At 42.7% G+C, this 21,878-nt stretch overlaps 1 protein-coding gene across 1 annotated transcript in view; it reads right to left on the reverse strand.

Annotated features, from left to right (window-relative positions):
• UBASH3B (ubiquitin associated and SH3 domain containing B) overlaps positions 1-21,878 on the reverse strand; it is a 114,273-nt gene that overhangs the window by 19,321 nt on the left and 73,074 nt on the right. The window contains exons 2-8 of the mRNA XM_060787009.2: positions 18,151-18,204; positions 15,185-15,371; positions 13,361-13,559; positions 9,668-9,837; positions 5,092-5,300; positions 4,859-4,994; positions 3,715-3,835 (exon numbers count right to left, since the gene is read on the reverse strand). Of these exons, the coding sequence (XP_060642992.2) occupies positions 3,715-3,835; positions 4,859-4,994; positions 5,092-5,300; positions 9,668-9,837; positions 13,361-13,559; positions 15,185-15,371; positions 18,151-18,204 (1,076 nt within the window). The remainder of the gene's footprint in view (positions 1-3,714; positions 3,836-4,858; positions 4,995-5,091; positions 5,301-9,667; positions 9,838-13,360; positions 13,560-15,184; positions 15,372-18,150; positions 18,205-21,878) is intronic.

Consider the following 21,878-nt stretch of genomic DNA (forward strand, 5'->3'; position numbering starts at 1 on the left):
GAAACACAAGGGAGCAAAGTGATCAGACAGTTCTTTTCCAAGACAGACCCTTGAGTATCCATGAGATGGACTTTCTGAGATCTTGGAAGGGTGCCAGAGGTTTTCCAGAGTTAGGGGCGGCTCAACCCATTACACAAAGTAAGCATTTGCAGTATAGTTGATTTTGCCCAGGGGTGCTCTTGAGGCACTCTTGAGGGAAAATAGACCTTGATATATGCGAGTTGTAGTTACTGGGATGTATAGTTCGCCTACAATCAAAGAGCATTCTGAACTCCACCAATGATGGAATTGAACCAAATATGGCACACAGAACTCCCACGACGAACAGAAAATATATATCAGTGATTGGTTGGGGGGAGGGCTCCAAAATACTGTTTGCTTATCATTGAAAATTACCTAGAGCCACCTCTGTAGAGTCGAGCTGTAATGTTGCAACCATTATAACTTGTTTTGTTAGCTATGTATGCTGTGGAAAGCAGCTCCGGGATTTACTCTGAATGGCAAACGAACAACTCCAAGATGATGCAAATAAAGTCCAGCACCTTGGACAACTGATCTGGAGTTCAGAAATACAAACGCCTGGCTCGAGAGCAGTACGTGTGAAAAAGATCTTGGAGTCCTCGTGGACAACAAGTTAAACATGAGCCAACAATGTGATGTGGCGGCAAAAAAAGCCAATGGGATTTTGGCCTGCATCAATAGGAGCATAGTGTCTAGATCTAGGGAAGTCATGCTACCCCTCTATTCTGCTTTGGTTAGACCACATCTGGAATATTGTGTCCAATTCTGGGCACCACAATTCAAGAGAGATATTGACAAGCTGGAATGTGTCCAGAGGAGGGCGACTAAAATGATCAAGGGTCTGGAGAAGAAGCCCTATGAGGAGCGGCTTAGGGAACTGGGCATGTTTAGCCTGAAGAAGAGAAGGCTGAGAGGAGATATGATAGCCATGTATAAATATGTGAGAGGAAGCCACAGGGAGGAGGGAGCAAGCTTGATTTCTGCTTCCTTGGAGACTAGGACGCGGAACAATGGCTTCAAACTACAAGAGAGGAGATTCCATCTGAACATTAGGAAGAACTTCCTGACTGTGAGAGCCGTTCAGCAGTGGAACTCTCTGCCCCGGAGTGTGATGGAGGCTCCTTCTTTGGAAGCTTTTAAGCAGAGGCTGGATGGCCATCTGTCAGGGGTGATTTGAATGCAACATTCCTGCTTCTTGGCAGGGGGTTGGACTGGATGGCCCATGAGGTCTCTTCCAACTCTTTGATTCTATGATTCTACGATTTCCCCAATTCCTAATTCTACTGCTAACTGGTTGCCAGAGCAGTTTTTAGATTTGCAAGCTACCACTCCAGGTTCTGACCTTACAAACAGTTTTTGAGATTAGCTGCCTACTTCCAAACCAGACATGGACACATTTATTTATTTACAGCATTTATATTCTGCCTTTCCCATCCCGAAGGGGACTCAGAACAGATCACAGAATACATACATGGCAAACATTCAATGCTGTTAACGGAAGGGCTATGGGATAAAGAGACGGATAAACTCTTCACGTATCTGATTACGGCAGCACGTTTAGTGCTAGCCAAGGTTTGGAAACAAAGAACTTTACCAACGGAAGAAGAGTGGACAGAGAAAATAATTGAGTTAATGAATGCGGACCACCTAACGTTCATCCTGTCAGCCTCAAGAAACATGCCAGTACTGCCAACAAACTGGGCACCTGTAAAAGTATGGCTTAGAGAAAACAAGATAAAATGGATAATAGCCTAAGCTCCAAGTGAGACTAGGTGAGAGCACATCATCCGTGAGAAAGAACTAGTAATACAGAATAGTCTAAGATTTCCGTCAGGAGGGCTGAAAGAAAGTAGAAGAGAAGTTGGTAATGCTAGACGAAAAGGGCCCAAAAAGAGCCTGGAAACAGAGAAAGTTACTGCTTAGATAGTTAAGAATCCAAGGATCTTTCCTTGTAAAGAATTATAGGTTTAAATGTTATAAGAAAGAATCAGTGGATGTTAGGATAGGACATGTTAGGAAATAAGAAATAGTTATAAAATTAAAGAAAAATAAAAGTAAGATACCAGATAAAGAGATGCCGTAGACAAGAGAGTAGGAGGTCCACTGCCGTTATGGGCAGTTGCTTTTAAAATGTACCTGTAATGAGTGCGTTAGGTAAGTTAGGTGTTTGTCAAGTTGTAATATTGTGTATTATTCTGTATGACATGTATGATTGTGATTATGTTATTGTTATGTTCTTAGTGTATGTCTGTCGTTCTCTTTTTTCTATCATTGTAACATAAAAACTCAATAAAAAAATGCTGTTAAACAGACAGGACAGACAAAAGTTATTAAACTTTGGCCCTCCAGATGTTTGGACTTCAGCTTCCATGATTCCTAACAGCTGGCTGTTAGGAATTGTGGAGTGGAAGTCCAAAACACCTGGAGGAGGACCAATGATTTTAGGATGGGAAAATCATAGAATCAAAGAGTTGGAAGAGACCTCATGGGCCACCCAGTCCAACCCCATTCTGCCAAGAAGCAAGAAAATTGCATTCAAGCACCCTTGACAGATGACCATCCAGCCTCTGTTTAAAAGCTTCCAAAGAAGGAGCCTCCACCACACTCCAGGGCTGAGAGTTCCACTGCTGAATGGCTCTCACAGTCAGAAAGTTCTTCCTCATGTTCAGATGGAATCTCCTTTCTTGTAGTTTGAAGCCCTTGTTCCATTGCATCTTAGTCTCCAGGGCAGCCGAAAACAAACTTGCTCCTTCCTCCTTATGACTTCCTCTCACTCACATACTTATACATGGCCATCATGTCTCCTCTCAGCCTTCTCTTCTTCAGGCTAAACATGCCCAGCTTTTTAAGCCACTCTTCATAGGGCTTATTCTCCAGATGGTTTTAGTAATGAGATGCTGAGGACTTGTGTTTTATGGCTTTTATTGTTTCTACTGCTTTTACATGGTCTATATTATATGTTAATGTTTTTCATTATATTTTATGTTGTTGATGGCATTGATTACTGATTGTAAACCGCCTCAAGTTGCCTTCAGGCTGAGAGAGGCGATATATAAATATGGTAAATAAATAAAGTTTGCCCATGCCTGGCCTAGAGCATTCACTGACCTATTGTTGTGGTTGTTACTCCACTTTCCTATTTTAATAAAGACACAAAGACACTATCCTACCTCCCCCCAACACTTGCATGTACATCACTTATATACAGTGTGATACAAGAGACAGTAACAACCCAGATGATTGTTACTGGGTACGTCAAAGTAAAATAAAATAAAATAAGCATGCATTTATTGCACATATTAGTGCCCCCTAGTTCCAACTATTGAGAAATAATTCACTAATGGAAAAGGTGAAAATCTAACCTAGATCATTCATTCGAAGGGGCACAAAATAGATCTGTGTGTGTGGAATGAGAGAGAGAGAGAGCTAATGGGGCAGATGCCATGGGAAGATGGAGTAGCAGTTCCCATATTAGTCTGACAATGAATCCGTTCCAGGCCATAGTTCTGGACTTTAAGGGAGCTCTTCATGGTCCTGAAGCCTATCTCCCAAAGACCTTAGCAACTCGGATCAGTCCTTTAAAGTTTATGACAAAACCTGGATCAGATTCATCAACCCATTGAAACTGGGAGCAGGAAGGGTTACTGGGGAAATATGGTCAACACTTCAACCACTACACCTTGGCAGACTCACCTTTGGCATCAAAACACTGTGAGAGCCAGTATTTTCCAAACACGACGTCCATCCGTTCTCCGTGGCGGCAAACGAAAAGGCATCTTTTCTGAGGCCCTGGTGGGTTAGTAATCCTTAAAGGCTGCACAAAAGAAGGTAGTATGTTGGTACAGTAACAACAACTAGTTTGTCTAGCCAGTCTGAGAAATAGGTACAGTTTGCGTATCCCAATTAGAAATAATTGGGACCAGAAGTGGTTTGGATTTCCGATTTATTTGGATTTTGGACTAACTGGTTATCTACATAAATAAAAATGTAATGTTTGTTTGTGGGATTAACAGAACTCAAAAACTACTGGATGAATTGACACCAAATTTGGACACAAGACACCTACTAACCCAAGGAGTGACCATCACTCAAAAAATTGATTTTGTCATTTGAGAGTTGAAATTGCTGGGATTTGTAGTTCACCTACAATCAAAGAGCATTCTGAACTCCACCAATGATGAAATTGGGCCAAACTTAGCACAAAGGACTCCCATGACCAACAGAAAACACCAGAAAGGTTTGGTTGGCATTGACCTTGAGTTTGGGAGTTGTAGTTCACCTACATCCAGAGAACACTGTGGACTCAAACAATGATGGATCTGGGCCAAACTTGGCACAAATACTCCATATGCTCAAATATAAACACAGATGGAGTTTGGGGCAAATAGACCTTGACATTTGGGAGTTGTAGTTACTCAGATTTAAAGTTCACTTACAATCAAAGAGCATTCTGAACCCCACTAACGATAGAATTGGGGCAAACTTCCCACACAGAACCTTGATGACCAACAGAAAATTACAAATATTAGAAACCAATACTTTCTCATTACTTTATTTTCCAGTTCACCAGACTGGGCCACAGCAATGAGTGGCAGTGGACGGCTAGTACATAATAAGACATCTTGGAGATTTCATGTCTAAACATGAAAAACATTGAAGTGTCATATACATATCTTGAAACTAATTTTATGCACAATATTTGTAATAATATAGTGACACATTTGAAAGCAAAGGTGTCAGCATCTCCACCACTCATGGAGACAATTCAAAGTTTGGAGCATTTTGGATCTCCAGATAAGGGATAATCGACCTATATACAAAAATTCACAGGATTTACCTGCATACTCTGACAAAAAATAGTTAGTGGTCCAGTATCTCCTGGTCCCTGATCTTCTTGTAGCCTTCGATCCATCACACCGTCGGTGAACATCAGAAGGGAAGAGGAAGACGAAGGGTTCAGAATAGAGTATGACCTGTATGGCAAGCACCACACACAAAGATATGGTTGAATTGTGCATCCATACACATTTTATTTAAGGATGTACAACCCACTTTTGGTCTACTGCATACCCGTGGAACACCCAAGTGCCACACTCGTCTGCTTTGGTGATGTAGTTTTCAGGTAGCAATCCTGAGCATCCAGTTGCAAAGGAGGTCCCATAAATCCAGCCTTCACTGGTAGTGATTTGCTCCACAGGAGACATGAAGATGAAGTCCCCAGGCACAAGCTCCAGCTCGTCATCGTTCTGCGGCACATATGGGTAGATCACCTGCAGGGTCTGCAGAAGAAGAGAGAAGGAAGGGGTAGGGAGAAACCTTCAGCCAAAATAAAAAACAGGGGAATTCCTGACATGAAAGTTATTTATTTATTTATTTAAAAGTTTTGTATACCAGCCTTCTCACCTCTCTTGAGGGACTCAGACCAGTTTCCAACCATAATATCACATACAATCAATAAAACATCATAATACATATTACAGTAAAACATTAAAACAGCAATTACAATCAATAACTATAATGGTCAGTCGTCACACTGAAATCATTGCTCATCATCCTCCATCCATATCTCAGGGTGTTGGCTCACTCGTCAAATGCCTGTCTCCATAACCAAGTCTTCACTTGTTTCCTAAATGTCAGGATAGACGGGGTGGTTCTGATCTCCAGTGGAAAAGAATTCCAGAGTCGAGGGGCCACCACCGTGAAGGCCCTGTCCCTCGTCCCCACCAGACGCGCTTGCGAGGGCGGTGGGACTGAGAGCAGGGCCTCTCCAAACGATCTTAATAATCTTGATGGTTCATAGGGGAGAATACGTTCGGAGAGGTAAACAGGGCCAGAGTCGTTTAGGGCTTTATAGGTCAACATCAGCACTTTGAATTGTGCTCGGAAGCTAATTGGCAGCCAGTGGAGCTGGTGTAACAGCGGAGTGGTGTGCTCCCTGTACCCAGCACCCGTTAGTAGTCTGGCTGCCGAGTGTTGGACTAGCTGCAGCTTCCGGGCAGTCTTCAGAGGCAACCCCACGTAGAGAGCGTTGCAGTAGTCTAAACAGGATGTAACCAAAACGTGGACCACCGTGGCCAAGTCAGACTTCCCAAGGTACGGGTGCAGCTGGCGCACAAGCTGGCGCAGCTGGCGCACAAGCAAAAGCTCCCCTGACCACCGCCGAAACCTGGGGTTCCAGGCTCAGCGATGAATCTAGGAGAACTCCCCAACTGAGAACCTGTGCCTTCAGGGGGAGTGTAACCCCATCCAGCACAGGCTGTAACCCTATGCCCTGTTTGGGCTTTCGACTGACCAGGAATACCTCTGTCTTGTCTGGATTTAGTTTCAATCTGTTGTCCCCCATCCAGTCCGTCACAGCGGCCAAGCACCGGTTCAGGACTTGGACAGCCTCCTTAGTAGCAGGTGGAAAGGAGTGACAGAGTTGGACATCATCTGCGTAAAATCAGGGCCAGATAACACCTCTTTGAAGCTTTGAAGCTGCCAGGCCATTCAATGCTAATCAAGGTGGCCAACTGCAACGTTCACACCAGCCTCAAGCAGAAAAGAGTTCTTTCTCTCACTCTGGACATTCCACAGATATATAACCTCACTTGCCTAGCTTCCAATAGACCTCATAACATCTGAGGATGCCTGCCATGGATGTGGGTGAAACATCAGGAGAGAATGCTTCTGGAACAGGGCCAGACGACCCGGAAAACTTACAGCAACTCAGATTAAAAGTATATTTCTAAACACTTATTAAAACAACATGCTGGTTGAGAATACCACCTGAGAAAAGATGGGAATCATTGTGCCCACCTTGAATGGCAATTTCCAGATGCTCCAGCCAAGTGTAAAGAATGCCAGGAGTTATTCTTTGACATCATCTGGAGGACTGAGTATCTCCTTTTCCTGATCTGAGCAGAGACGCTCTCACTTCTTTCAAAATTTAATTTATGAACCATTTTCCCAAATAGTGTCATTAAAATGAATCTACAGTGTTCCCTCACTTATCGCGGGTGTTACATACCAGGACCACCCGTGAAAAGTAATAATCTGCGAAGTAGGGATGCTATATATGTATATCGAATTCCGAGGGTGAGGCAGAAACGAGGGGAAATTTAAAGGAACCATGCACTTTTTTTTTTTTGTTGCTAACTATCTCTGCTTTGCTTTGCAATCTCTCTTGATTGGCTGCCTCTCTCCCGAGGGGGAAGGTAAAACCCCCTTCCACATGCCATCATTGCCAGGAGGTGGGATTAGAATGCCGCTCTGGGCAACAGCAACCATTCCCTAAACTGGGAGGCAAAAACCCATGAAACAGCGAGTCCGTGAAAAGCGAAACGTGAAGTAGTGAGGGAACACTGTATATAAATAAAAATGTAATGTTCGTTTGTGGGATTAGCATAACTCAAAAACTACTGGACGAATTGACACCAAATTTGGACACAATCAGGCAAAACGAGTGACCATCTATATAAATAAAAATATAATGTTAGTTTGTGGGATTAACTCAATTCAAAAACCACTGTGTGAATTGACACCAAATTGGGACACAATACACCTTTCAGGCCAATGAGTGACCATCACTCATAAAAACACTGAAAAACACAGTGGAAGAGACTTTAAAAAAAAAAAATTACAATGCATGTGCCTAATGACATAAATACACATATATACACACACAAAACACAAATACACAGACTGGGCCACAGCAATGTGTGGCAGGAAATGGCTAGTCACTCATAAAAACACTGAAAAACACAGCGGAAGAGACTTAAAAAGCAAAAAATAAAAATAAAAAATACATTACAATGCATCCACAAAACCACATATATACACAAACACACATATACACAATACACATACACACATATATATACACAAAACACACATACACAGACTGGGCCACAGCAATGCATGGCAGAGGACAGCTAGTATATAAATAAAAATGTAATGTTCGTTTGTGGGATTAACATAACTCAAAAACCACTGGACGAATTGCGCAAAACCACATATACTCACACACACATATATACACACACAAAACACATATACACAGACTGGGCCACAGCAATGCATGGCAGGGATGGCTAGTGTCAAAATAAAAAACCCAATGCAATAAAACCATAGTTTAAAAAGAAATACAAGAATAAAAGTACACCTTAACAAACAGCCTCTGCTGAAGGTATTATTAAAGAAGTTTTTTAATGCTCCTCTCCTACTCTTTCTCCACGTCCTCTGTCTAAGGGACTACAATGTCTCATCGCATTCAGATACTCTAAAATATTCATGTACCTAGGCTATTTATAGCCAAGATCTTACACTAGGATTATGCAACATAATTCTCTCCACATAATATTAGGCATTGCAGTAGGGTTAGGGGGCAGGACGCCTGTGAAAGTGCCAAAACAACAAACAGAGAAACACTGCTGTATTTTTCAAGCATGTCCCCAAGAATATCTACTAGCACAACTCTATGGCCAACTTCCAGCAGAAGTTGAACTACAGTAGAGTCTCGCACAACTCTATGGCCAACTTCTAGGTCTTCTAGCACAACTCTATGGCCAACTTCCAGCAGAAATTGAACTACAGTAGAGTCTCGCTTATCCAACCTTCACTCATCCAACGTTCTGTATTATCCAACGCAGTCTGCTTCTCACCCAGATCCAAAGTAGTTTCAATACATTGCAATGTTTTGGTGCTAAATTTGTAAATATAGTAATTACTACATGACGTTACCATGTATTGCACTGCTTTTTCTGTCCATTTGTTGTAAAACATGACTTTTTGGTGCTTAATTTGTAAAACCATAACATAATTTAACGTTTAATAGGTATTTCCTTAATCCCATCTTACTATCCAATATTTTCCCTTTTCCAACATTCTGTTGGCCTGTTTATGTTGGATAAGCGAGACTCTACTGCAGGGGTCCTCAAACTAAGGCCCAGGGGCCGGATGTGGCCCTCCAAGGTCATTTACCTGGCCCTTGCTCAGGGTCAACCTAAGTCTGAAACAACTTGAAAGCACACAACAACAACAACAACAACAACAACAACAATAACAACAATCCTATTGTTGAAGGCTTTCATGGCCGGAATCACTGGGTTGTTGTAGGTTTTTTCGGGCTATATGGCCATGTTCTAGAGCCATTCTAGAACATGGCCATATAGCCCGAAAAAACCTACAACAATCCAACAACAATCCTATCTCATCAGCCCACACTTCTCATTGAAATACTAATGTTTATATTTGTTAAAATTGTTTTTCACTTTAATTATTGTATTGTTTTTAAGTGTCTTTTGCACTACAAATAAGATATGTGCAGTGTGCATAGGAATTCATGTTTTTTTCGAATTATAATCCGGCCCTCCAACAGTTTGAGGGACTGTGACCTGGCCCTCTGTTTAAAATGTTTGAGGACCCCTGCTCTACTGTATATGCGGTTGTAGTGCATCAAACAACAATGTGTGTTAATTTCCATAAGGGAACCTACACATGTCTATGGCACTAGCAGAATTCTGATCTGAATATTCAAGCAGATACTATAGCATGCAATTCTTCATTTGAAACCTAACCTCACAATCCCTTGCCATATATTTGGCCTAAGAGGTGGCTTTGTTCTTAGCACAAGAGTTTCGATTGCTGCCTTGAGCCCTGAACTTACCTCGTGGTTAGCAAATCGAATATCGCGAGAGAATATTGTCGCCACCCAGTCGCAGCCCAGCTTGACATCGATGCTCTGAGCGAGCTTCTCGAGCGTGGGCAAGTGGCTCGCTTGGAAGTGGTAAGCCAGCGTCACATGGAGCTGCTTCTTATGGGGTTCCACGTGGACATCTGCAAGTGGGACATATGTGGTCATAACAATAACAATAACAATTTATTTATATTCTGCCCTATCTCCCCGAAGGGACTCAGGGTGGATCCTAATCACAAAAAAGGCCTGAACATCACATCCAGATCAGCTTCCAGATCTCACCAGGTTCAGCCAGTTATTTTGGTAAGTTATCAATCAGGACATGAACATCTTTATTAATGACTTAGATGAAGGGTTAGAAGGCATGATCATCAAGTTTGCAGATGACACCAAATTGGGAAGGAGAGCTAATGCCCCAGAAGACAGGAGCAGAATTCAAAACAATATTAACAGATCAGAGGGATGGGCCAAAACTAACAAAATGAACAGCCATGTTTTCAAGCTCCTCCTAAAGACTGCCAATGTGGGTGCTTGTCTGATATCCTTGGGGAGTGAGTTCCAGAGTTGAGGGGCAACCATGGAGAAGATTTAACTATGGGCTCAAAGCCAACCTTAAAATCTCTGGCATAGACACTGAGAACTGGGAAGCCCTGGCCCTTGAGCGCTCCAGCTGGAGGTCAGCTGTGACCAGCAGTGCTGTAGAATTTGAAGAGGCATGCATGGAGGGCGAAAGAGAGAAACGTACCAAGGCGCATCAAGCCATCTCCTTCCACTTGGAAACCAATGTCCTTACTGCAGGAGAATATACAGGTCAAGAATAGGGCTCCACAGTCACTGGTGGGTCACCTACGGACCCACCAGTACTCTGATTTTGGAGGACTGTCCTACTCAGACAACGAGGGATTGCCTAAGTTAAGTAAGTAAGTAAGTAAGGTCCCTAAACAGTCAGATAAGTGGAAGGAGACTGCAATGGCTATTTGAAATTGCAGGAAAAAAATTAAAGGAAAGGTCCTTTTCAGCCCTCCTTACTGGAGATTGAACCTAGTGCTTACTTGCATATAAAGTCCACGGCTGAATATGGAAGTCAAAATCCAGTGGGAGGATTGAACACATATCTAATGGGGCAATCCACCGTAGTCCTTAAAAATTCATTCCAAAGAGCAGGGAAACCTTCTGGAACAGATTTTTGACATCGTGATGGGCTAAGAGCCAGTGGGTGGGTGGTGGAAATCCCAAGGCTACCCCAATATAAACGTGGATCTAGCTGACTGCTTCTACCATCCGCTGACAAATACAATAAGCCTTTCAAAGTTTCAGGAGGTCATTCATCTCTTGGATTGCAGGCATATTATTCAAATGTACAGTTAAGTGTAAAAGGCGGAGGAAGAGGGAGGAGGAGGAGGAAGCCCAGAAAAAAGAGGGTCGGAGGAGGAAATAGGAATTATGATTGCCAAGTGTGTGGAATGAATAGCAAACCGTATGTATGCCGGATGATGTCACTAAACTGTTTGTTTGTCGGCATCTTGAGTTTGGAAGTGGGGGCAGAAAATGCCAGAAGAAGAAAGCAAAAAAAAAAAAAAAATGCACTCACCCACATGCATACAGAGAAACAGGTCTGCTAGAAAAGGTGAAAGTGTTGCCAAAATGTCAGCTTCTTTTCTCAGGAGAGAATGAATCACAGGAAGTATAGATTCTCATTAGCATTTGAGTCAATGAGAATGGAAGAGGCTATGTATGGAGCTGCAGGAGGGCTCTCTCTCTTAGCTCAAAAAACAGGGGCAAAATCAAGTCTGCAGAGCTTTATAAAGTCAGGCTCTACATTTCAGGAAAACTCCCAAAAGGTTGGAAAACAGAAAGGACCCTGTAGTACATATACACAGAATGAAATGGCAAGACCCAGTTGTTGTTGCTGCTGCTGCTATTTGTTTATTGTCCCTACAATAAGGTTCTTTTGGCATGACAAATTCAGAGAAGTGGGTTGCTGTGAGTTTTCTGGGCTAAATGGTTCAGGACCTCACTACCTCTGAGGATGCTTGCTGTTCTGGTACGGCTGTACCAGGAGCTAAAACTTCCTTTTCTTTTTTTGAGTGTTTGCATGTATTCCAAAGTTCCATGCATTTTGCAATAAGGTGGCTTCCTTTGGTTTGCAATTATAGGGCCAATGACCCATCAATCATCATTAAGTTTTGGTTCCGCCCCTTTCCCCAGGGCTCTGGGAGTGAAAAGAAAGACTTCAGGCAGTCTTACAGTTTTGGAAGCCCAGTTACAGGACGTGAGCTTTCCCCACCTGTAGAGAAGCTTCGTTTTTCACAACATCCGGGGGAAACACCCCTAAAGCTTCTAAGGAAAACAGTTTGACAGCACAACCCTTGTTGGGGTTAAAGAAACAGCTCTTCATCATTCGTGGAAAAAATCCAAAGGACTCCAGCTGGAGAATCTACAAAGCCTTGGCTGGTAGGTCTACTCGGGACCCATGAAGCAGTTTGGAGCCGGGAGTAGGGCCCACACCAGCAAAGTTTAGAAAGTAGATTGCCCAAGGAGGGGTTAAAAAGGGTTTTCCTCTTAAAGAAAAGAAACAGTTCACGAAGCCAGTTGCCTGCTCTTTGTGGGCAAGATAAGAAGCATTTGTTTGACTTGTTGAAGATCTAAAAAGTATTTGATTGTTTGTTGAAAACCTAAGCAATAATATAGAACTTTGTTAAACTTTTTAAGCTCCTAAAGACTTTTGTATAGGAAAATCCTTAGAGCCTCTCAGCTGAGGCACCCTGGAAGGATACGCAAGCCCATTTACATTGAAGAAGGTTAGAATAATGATTTAATCCAAGATGGACAGTCTTATCGTAAATTACAGTTTTATGTAAATATTCAAAAACATTTAACCTACGGATGCCTCAATTAATGTAATTTTATTAGTATCTAGTTTTATTTTGAAATTTACCAGTAGCTGCTGCATTTTCCATCCTTGGCTTCTACTCAAGTCAAAGATCCGCCTAGTCAAAGCCATGGTATTCCCTGTAGTAACCTACGGATGTGAGAGCTGGACCTTAGGGAAGGCTGAGCGAAGGAAGATCGATGCTTTTGAGCTGTGGTGTTGGAGGAAAGTTCTGAGAGTGCCTTGGACTGCAAGAAGATCCAACCAGTCCATCCTCCAGGAAACAAAGCCCGGCTGCTCATTGGAGGGAAGTATACTAGAGACAAAGTTGAAATACTTTGGCCACATCATGAGGAGACAACAAAGCCTAGAGAAGACAATTATGCTGGGGAAAGTGGAAGTTAAAAGGAAGAGGGGCCGACCAAGGGCAAGATGGATGGATGGCATCCTTGAAGTGACTGGACTGACCTTGAAGGAGCTGGGGGTGGTGACGGCCGACAGGGAGCTCTGGAGTGGGCTGGTCCATGAGGTGACAAAGAGTCGGAGACGACTGAATGAATGAACAACAAACACTCGAGTATATACAGTAATTATTTTGTACTAAAATGTAGTGTGAAATATGCAGAACTCTCATAATCTTGTCTGACAGAGTGAAAACTTCCGGAAACACTTTACTCCTACATGCAGAAATGTTGTCCATCCTTCCTTGAAGGACTTATTTCTTATGCAAAATAACAGGGGAACATGGAATGACTATTAAACCTATCACATGCCAAGCCTTGCCTACTCACCAGCTTTGGAAGAGGCTTCTGCAGCAAAGTCTGCTGCAAACTTTTTGAGGATTTCTGCGCTCTCCTCCTTGACGAAGAGCCCAATGAAGTTGGAAGATGTATAGAGCTCCAAGGGCAAAGGGGTGGGCAACTTGCACCTCCACCGGGTCACAGTAGCGTGCAGAGCTTCGCAGAGGGTGTCGACTTTGCTGTCTTCACACTGCAAGAGGATGTGGTTAGGTTACTAGGGTGGGAAATCTCAAGGGTTGGGGGCTACATTGGGATCCTTCAAGGACCAACAATGATTGCATCTGCCTCTGTTAGTTTTTTTTAAAGGCCAACTCTGGGTCTATACCAGATCAGGATCCTCAAACTATGTTGGTTGTGTGACAAGCACTGGAACTGTGGCACAACTAGCTGGGAGTCAGCTGCATTAAGATCACTACTGACTGAAAGGTCATGAGTTCGAAGCCAGCCTGGGTCGGGGTGAGCTTTCAACCATTCTGTGTAGCTCGCTGTTGACCTTTGCAGCCTGAAAGACAGTTGCATCTGTCAAGTAGGAAATTTAGGTACCGCTTTTGCGGGGAAGCTAATTTAACTAATTTACGATGCCATAAAACTCTCCAGCAGTATGCAAAAGAATTAGGAAGTACTCCATTGGTGTAACAAGCAGGCTTGGTTGACACAATGCTCTAGACCCTACACACTAGATTTGGAGAAAATCATCTTTTTTTGAACTACAGTTCCCAAGACTTTCCAATCTTCATCACTGGCATGGGTAGTGGCTGGCTGAGGATTCTGGGACTGAAAATGCAAAATAGAAGTTTCCAAACTATATGTCCCGACATGCTAGTGTGCCAGCAGCAGTGTGTAAGTGTGTTGTGCAAATGTAACAAGAAATCTCTGAGTTAAATGAGTAAAAAGTCATATGTATTAAAAAATATAAATGAAAGGTGTCCATGAGATATGTTGAGTCCATATACATTTCATTATTACAATGTATGGATATAGCCGTATCTCTTAGAAAGGGTTGGTTTAAGATCGGTTTGCTAGTGAAACTGGATTACTGTGTTGTGAAATTATACATGTCTAAAAGGCATGTCACCAACAGCAAATGATTGGAAAGCTCTGATCCAACACAATGTTTGTACCAATTTAATTGCATATGAAGCCTCCCATCACATGCAAGGTTTGCTACTAAAAAAACCTGGATCACTGTGTTGAGAAATGATACATGTCTAAAAGGTGTGTCACCAATGGTGAATGTTTGGAAAGCTCTGATCCAAAACAATCATTTTACCAATTTGCATTGTACATACAACTTCCCATTACACACAAGGTTTTGCTTAGTAAAACTGGATTATTGTGTTGCAAAATGATACATGTCTAAAAGGTATGTCATCAATGGTGAATGTTTGGAAAACTCTGATCCAAAACAATCCTTTTACCAATTTGCATTGCACATGTAGCTTCCCAACACACACAGGGTTTGCTAGTAAGACTGGATTACTGTGTTGCGAAATGATACATGTCTAAAAGGCATGTCACCATAAGCAAATGTTTGGAAAGCTCTGATCCAAAACAATACTTTTACCAATTTGCATTGTACATTTAGCTTCCTATCACACACAAGGTTTGCTAGTAAAACTGGATTACTGTGTTGCAAAATGACACAGGCCTAAAAGGCGTGTCACCAACAGCATATGTTTGGAAAGCTCTGATTCAAAGCAATCATTTTACCAATTTGCATTATACATGCAACTTCCCATCACATGCCAGGTAATCCTTAGGCGTTGCCTGAGTGCCAGGAAAAACAAATGGGCATAGAAGGGGCCCATAACTTACCATGAAGAACTGGCAGAGTGTGATGTGGGGGAAGATGTTGTGCGCTTTGTTCTTCCCGCACAGCTGCTTGGAGTGCTGCCAGAAGTCGGAGAGCTTCTGTGCCAAGGGGCCTGTGGGGCGCAGGTAGAGGACGTACTCCCGAGGCAGAGGGTCGTCCAGGAAAGGGTCACAGACGTGGGAAAACAGCCTGGGAGCCAAAACAGAGGCAATGGGGTGGGTGTTCCACATGGTGTTACTGCAGTGATTATTATATGATCAATTGTTCCATGGAAACATAGAAAACTTAATGTAATCAAGACTGATTTTTTTCGGCAGAAGAATGATTGTTCTGTTTTCAGTTCTGATGAGCAAATTGCAAACATTAGAATTTTAAAATCAAACAGAGGCAACTGAAAAACAGCCCACAAATTTTTGCCAACCCTTTCACAGCTTTGCTTCATTGCATATCGTCCTCCCCCCAACTTGCTTTTTACATTTCTATGTTGTAATATGTGACCAAATGAAATCTGTATTGGAACCAGTAGTGAAATCTGTCCAATAACCGTGTTTACGGCACAACATATTGTTGGGTTTCATTCCTGCACTGCACAAGTCTCATGTGTCATCAAGTCTCCAGTCCTCAATGAGTAGCTAGACTAGAAATAAGATTAGAGTGGGGGATCGCCTCCCCCTCCACACACACTCCTATGCATGTTTTCTTTCCCAGAAAGGGCTTTGTTTCTACTCTTCCTCCTTGCCACGATCTCCTCCCCCTTTGAAGATGTAGCAATGGAATGTCTGTGAGGTCACTTCCTTTTTTAAAGATATTTTTATTACCCTGGGCTTGGCCATATGGCCATCCTCCATTGTTCCTTCTGCCTTTTACTTCCTTCCAATGAAGGCGCATTTTGCCTCTCTCTCTAGGCAAAATGTAGTTGCGTGGATATTTTGACTTTTTATCCTTTTAACTTTCTTAAAAGACAAGATTTAATAAGCTAATTAGCTCCAAGACTTTTTCTATCTAGAATGTATTTCTTTTACTTCAATTAATATTTTTGAACCTAAAGTTCTGACTCTGCAATCCTGTGCCATCCTAAGAATAGAAGCTTATCCCAGCTTCAACACATGTAAGTTTTTGCTGGGTATGAAGTGTACTTCTGATACTCTATATTTATGGTGGAATAACCTCAACTGAGGGTTATTTTTGAGTCTAACAGCTCAGATTCCCCTACACATTGTTTTATTGGGTTTTTCAAACTCAGCACCCCCAAATATATCCAAAGAGCGACAATACTGGAAAAAGTGTTTTGACTGCAATATGTTTTCTCTGGTGGGTCATAGGGATTTAGTAAAAATAATAGCCCAAGTAGATGCTTAGCTGAGGACTTGTAGAGGGATATTCTGAAATTACACCACGGGCCATATAAGAATGGGCAGAAGGCACAGGTTTCCCACTAGTTTCAGGACCAACTATTAATTAAGAGAAATAGTTTTTTAGCACTTGAACAGGAAACATTCTTATAGAGTGAATGAATCTTGTAAGAGATGGAATACAGCTGATGTACTGGGGCAGCCAGGGGCTTCCATACACCACATATGGAACAAATTCAGTTTGGGACCTCATCTACATTGCCATATAATTCAATAAATGGTATTAAACTGCATTATATAAGTCTACACTGACCTTATTGGACCATGGCCTTAGATGGGGCCATGATCTTAAAGTAAAGGAGCTGTCCAAGGTACTGAAATGTGTCCCTTGAATAGAATCATATAAAATAGTTGGAAGAGACCGCATGGGCCTTACAGTCCAATGCCCTGCCTTGCAGGAAAAGCAGAATCAAAGCACCCGTGACAGATGGCCATCTAGCCCCTGTTTAAAGGTAAAGGTATCCTCTGATATTAAGTCTAGTCGTGTCCGAGTCTGAGGGGTGGTGCTCATCTCCCTTTCTAAGCCGGCATTGTCCATAGACACCTCCAAGGTCATGTGGCCAGCATGATTGCATGGAGCATCATTACCTTCCCACAGAAGTGGTACCTATTGATCTACTCACATTTGCATGTTTTTGAACTGTTAGGTTGGCAGAAGCTGGGCTGAACAACAGGAGCTCACCCTGCAAAGGACTCTTGTCTGCTGGAGCTAGGTGTGAATGTTTCAACTGACCACCTTGATTAGCATTTGATAGCCTGGCAGTGCCTGGAGCAATCTTTTGTTGAGAGGTGATTAGATGTCCCTGATTGTTTTCCCTCTGCTGTTTTGCTGTTTTAATTTTAGAATTTTTTAATACTGGTAGCCAGATTTTGTTCATTTTCATGGTCTCTTCCTTTCTGTTGAAATTGTCCACATGCTTGTGGATTTCAATGGCTTCTCTGTGTAGTCTGACATGGTGGTTGTTCGAGTGGTCCAGCATTTCTGTGTTCTCCAATAATATGCTGTGTCCAGGCACTGCCAGGCTATCAAATGCTAAGCAAGATGGTCAGTTGAAACATTCACACCTAGCTCCAGCAGACAAGAGTCCTTTGTCCCACCCTGGTCTTTCCACAGATATATAAACCCATTTTCCTAGTTCCAACAGACCTCACTACCTCTGACGATTCTTGCCATAGATGCAGGTGAAACGTCAGGAGAGAATGCCTCGTGAACATGGCCATATAGCCCGAAAAAACCTACAACAATCCTTTTAAATTTGTTTTCATCCCTGGAGTGAAGTCCCCATTCCACAGATTCGTAAATCAGTAGCCACCCCTGTACAATATACTCAGAAAGTGATTTGTGTTGATAGTATTGTGTGACAAATACTATCTCTATCTATGCGTATTTAATAATTGGGAGCATCTCGTATCAGGGCATTCCGGGATTTGGACTAAAAAAACACATAAACCGTCCCCAAAGCTTGGTTCATAATGAAGACATGGACATATTTCCCATCAGGTGACAACACAGAGAGATGAAATACGTGCTTTACGGGATATTAATTCCTACCAACCAGTCACATGCTGCTTGGACACTTCGACCTCCGGTTGACGCCAGGGCTTTCTGCCTGCGGGGAAGAGGAAACCCAAGGTTAGTGCTCTTATGCTCACTAGGTGGCACTGCATGCATTGGATAGCAATATGGGTCAGGGCTGCTAATTGGTGGAATATACATTTCAAAAAACCAAGTGAGAAGTCTGTTATTATATTTCTTTCCTACTTCTCAAATTCTCCTATGGTATCTTCTTTCTCCTTCTTCTTCCATTTTACTGCCATATTTACATCTAAAGCAGCTCACGTTGGTGCAGATCAATGTCTCGGATCAATGACTAGACCAGATTTGAATATTACACTGCTGCTCTTGTAAAGCAGTGGTTCTCCACCTTCCTAATGCCGCAACCCCTGAATACATTTCCTCATATTCTGGTGACCCCAACCATAACATTATTTTCGTTGCTACTTCATCACTGTAATTTTCCTACGGTTTTGAATCATAATGTAAATATCTGATATGCAGGATGTATTTTCATTCATTGGACCAAATACCTGATATGCCCAAATCTGAATACTGGTGGAATTGCGGAGTATTGATTTTTGTCATTTGGGAGTTGTAGTTGCCTGGATGTATAGTTCACCTACAATCAAGGAGCATTCTGATCTCCACCAATGATGGAATTGGGCCAAACTTGGCACATAGAACTCCCATGACCAACAGAAAACACTTGGAAGGATTTGGTGGCCATTGACCTTGAGTTTGGGAGTTGTAGTTCACCTACATCCAGAGAGCACTGTGGACTCAAACAATGTTGGATCTGGACCAAACCTGGCACAAGCACTCAATATGCCCAAATGTGAACACTGGTAGAGTTTGGGGAAAATAGACCTTGACATTTGGGAGTTGTAGTTGCTGGGAATTATAGTTCACCTACAATCAAAGAGCATTCTGAACCTCACCGATATAATTGGGCCAAACTTCCCACACAGAACCCCCATGACCAACAGAATATACTGTGTTTTCTGGTGGTCTTTGGCGACCATTTTGATACCCCCTCGTGACCCCCCCCCAAGGGTACCGATCCCCAGGTTGAGAAACACTGTTGTAAAGCTTCAGCATCACATGGTCTCATGTCTAATTTGTATTTTATGCCATACAGTAAAGCTGACAGATAAAACACAACACTATATAGATGGTATAGGCAAATTTTGGCCCTCCAGGTGTCTTGGACTTCAACTCCCACAATTCCTAACAGCCTCAGGCCCTTTCCTTTTCCTCCTCAGCCGCTTAAGCGGCTGAGGAGGAAAAGGAAGGGGCCTGAGGCTGTTAGGAATTGTGGGAGTTGAAGTCCAAAACATCCGGAGGGCCAAAGTTTGCCCATGCTTCCTATATACCAAAATACCCTCAACAAAGACCAACATCAACACCAATAAAATGCAATCCAGAGCAATGCTATGGCAACTTTTGGAGTGGGGGGTTGCACTACTAAAGTACCAAAACAATCACACAAATCCTATATTCCCAGCTCACCCAACCCCAAAAGCTGAGACAATTATGCTTATCATTTGGGGAAAAGGGATTTCTGTGCCTGACGGGGAAAGAGTAGGTTGGAGGGAGATGAGAAACGACGACAATCTCCGTGGAAACAACATGACTCGAGATCTGTGGTCTTAAGTAAATAACCACCCCATTGGGAGGCCCTGGACTTCGGTCTCTCTTTCTCTTTCTTTATCCTGCCCTCCAGCCCCCTCATTCTTCTGGAAAATCCATGTTTGCACCACGGCAAGCAGCTCATAGATTAGTGCTACAAAATGTAGTCTCAATGCAACCATGTTTTGCTGGTCGTACATTCATAACTCCAAAAACAGTAAAGGTTTTGAGTGGGAGGGTCAATGGGGAAAAGCACAGGAAAGAAGTTAGAGGGAGAGCCATTAAGTAGCCAGTTCTTGTCTTCCAGATGCTAGCTTTGTGAAAACAAACAACCTTTGTTTTGTTTCAGTGTTTCAGAATCATTTTATTGGTCTTGTCCGAAGCCCTGCTTGGCCATGGAAAACCACTGGGTGACTTTGGGTGGGTCACAAGATCTCCATATAGGACCAAACTATGGGCATACTTAAGAAAGTGGATGTATTTCTGGGCATTGTTTGATACCAGGGATGGAATTCACATGGAACAAATAGAGATTCTTAAAATGTCTTTGTTGTTACTTCCAATTAAGGGCAACCCAATGGCAACCCTATTGTTGTGTGCTTTAAGGTGAGTCTAACATGGAGTTTACTTGGCTAGGAGTCTTTGCAAAGGTCTGTTTTGGCCTTCTTCTGAGGCTGAGAGAGTGTCACTCACCCAAAGTCACCCAGTGGTTTTACATCGCCAACCAGGGCTTCGAACCCTGATCTCCAATGTCTTGTTGTTTATTCGTTCAGTTGCTTCTGACTCTTCGTGACTTCATGGACCAACTCACGTCAGAGCTCCCTGTCAGCCGTGGCCACTCCCAGCTCCTACAAGGTCAAGCCAATCACTTCAAGGACACCATCCATCTATCTTGCCCTTGGTCAACCCCTCTTCCTTTTTCCTTCCATTTTCCCCAGCATCATTGTCCAGTGTCTTAGTCTAATGCTAAAACCATCAACAATGGATCTCTTTCTATACTGTACCACTAAAAGGTAAAGACAAAGGTAAAGATTTCCCCTTGACATTAAGTCTAGTTGAGTCCGACTCTGGGAGTGGTACTCATCTCCATTTCTAAGCTAAAGAGCTGGCGTTGTCCATAGACACCTCCAAGGTCAAGTGACCAGCATGACTGCATGGAGTGCCATTACCTTCCCACAGAAGCAGTACCTATTGATCTACTCACATTTGCGTGTTTTCAATCTGCTAGGTTGGCAGGAGCTGAGCCTAACAGTGAGAACTCACTATACTCCCCAGATTCGAACTGCTGACCTTTTGGTCGGCATGTTCCGCAGTTTGGAGGTTTAACCCACTACGCCACCAGTAGCAGTAGCACTACACTGCTACTCCCCCAAAAATATGTTCAGGAGTAATACCTATATATTTCCTTGATTAACGAAATAATCTCTTGAGTGACCTTGAGCCAGTCACTCCTATAGTTGGCTGGTTATGAAAATAAGATGGACATAGAGAAGACCACCCTGAATATCGTGGATAATGGTGACCAAATCAAAACAAAATAACTGAGATTGTAACCTGGATCATGACACTGGTGCCAGAAAGTTAACCTTCCTACTTCAGTATGCGTCCGCTCTAAATGACATTTCCCAATACAGGCATCTATCTATCTATCTATCTATCTATCTATCTATCTATCTATCTATCCATCCATCCATCTACCTACCCATCCATCCATCCATCCATCCATCCACCTATCACTCTATTTAACTAGCTAAGTCAAAGTATATATGTATGTTTGGCTGTCTGTTTGTACCACAAAAGCTCCTGCTAGGTGAAGTGGCCCACTGGGATGTCACTGGATTGGCTGTTGCTAGGTGAAGTGGCCCCCTATGATGTTACTGGGGGGAAAAGATGACATTGTAGGAGTGGAAGAAAGGAAAGAAAGAATCAATAAGAGAGCCGTGCTGCCATAGAGATATTGTGAGAGATGGAGAAGGGAGAAAGAAGACAAGCAGCAGCACCCCCACCAACACCCACACAATGCTGGATATATATTCTAGTTCAATATATATTTCAAATAATTAGAAGGTGACCTTCTTCAATGGACTTCATCTTTAT

This window comes from Anolis sagrei, chromosome 7 (assembly GCF_037176765.1).
Source record: "Anolis sagrei isolate rAnoSag1 chromosome 7, rAnoSag1.mat, whole genome shotgun sequence".
In the NCBI taxonomy this organism is placed as follows: Eukaryota; Metazoa; Chordata; class Lepidosauria; order Squamata; family Dactyloidae; genus Anolis; species Anolis sagrei.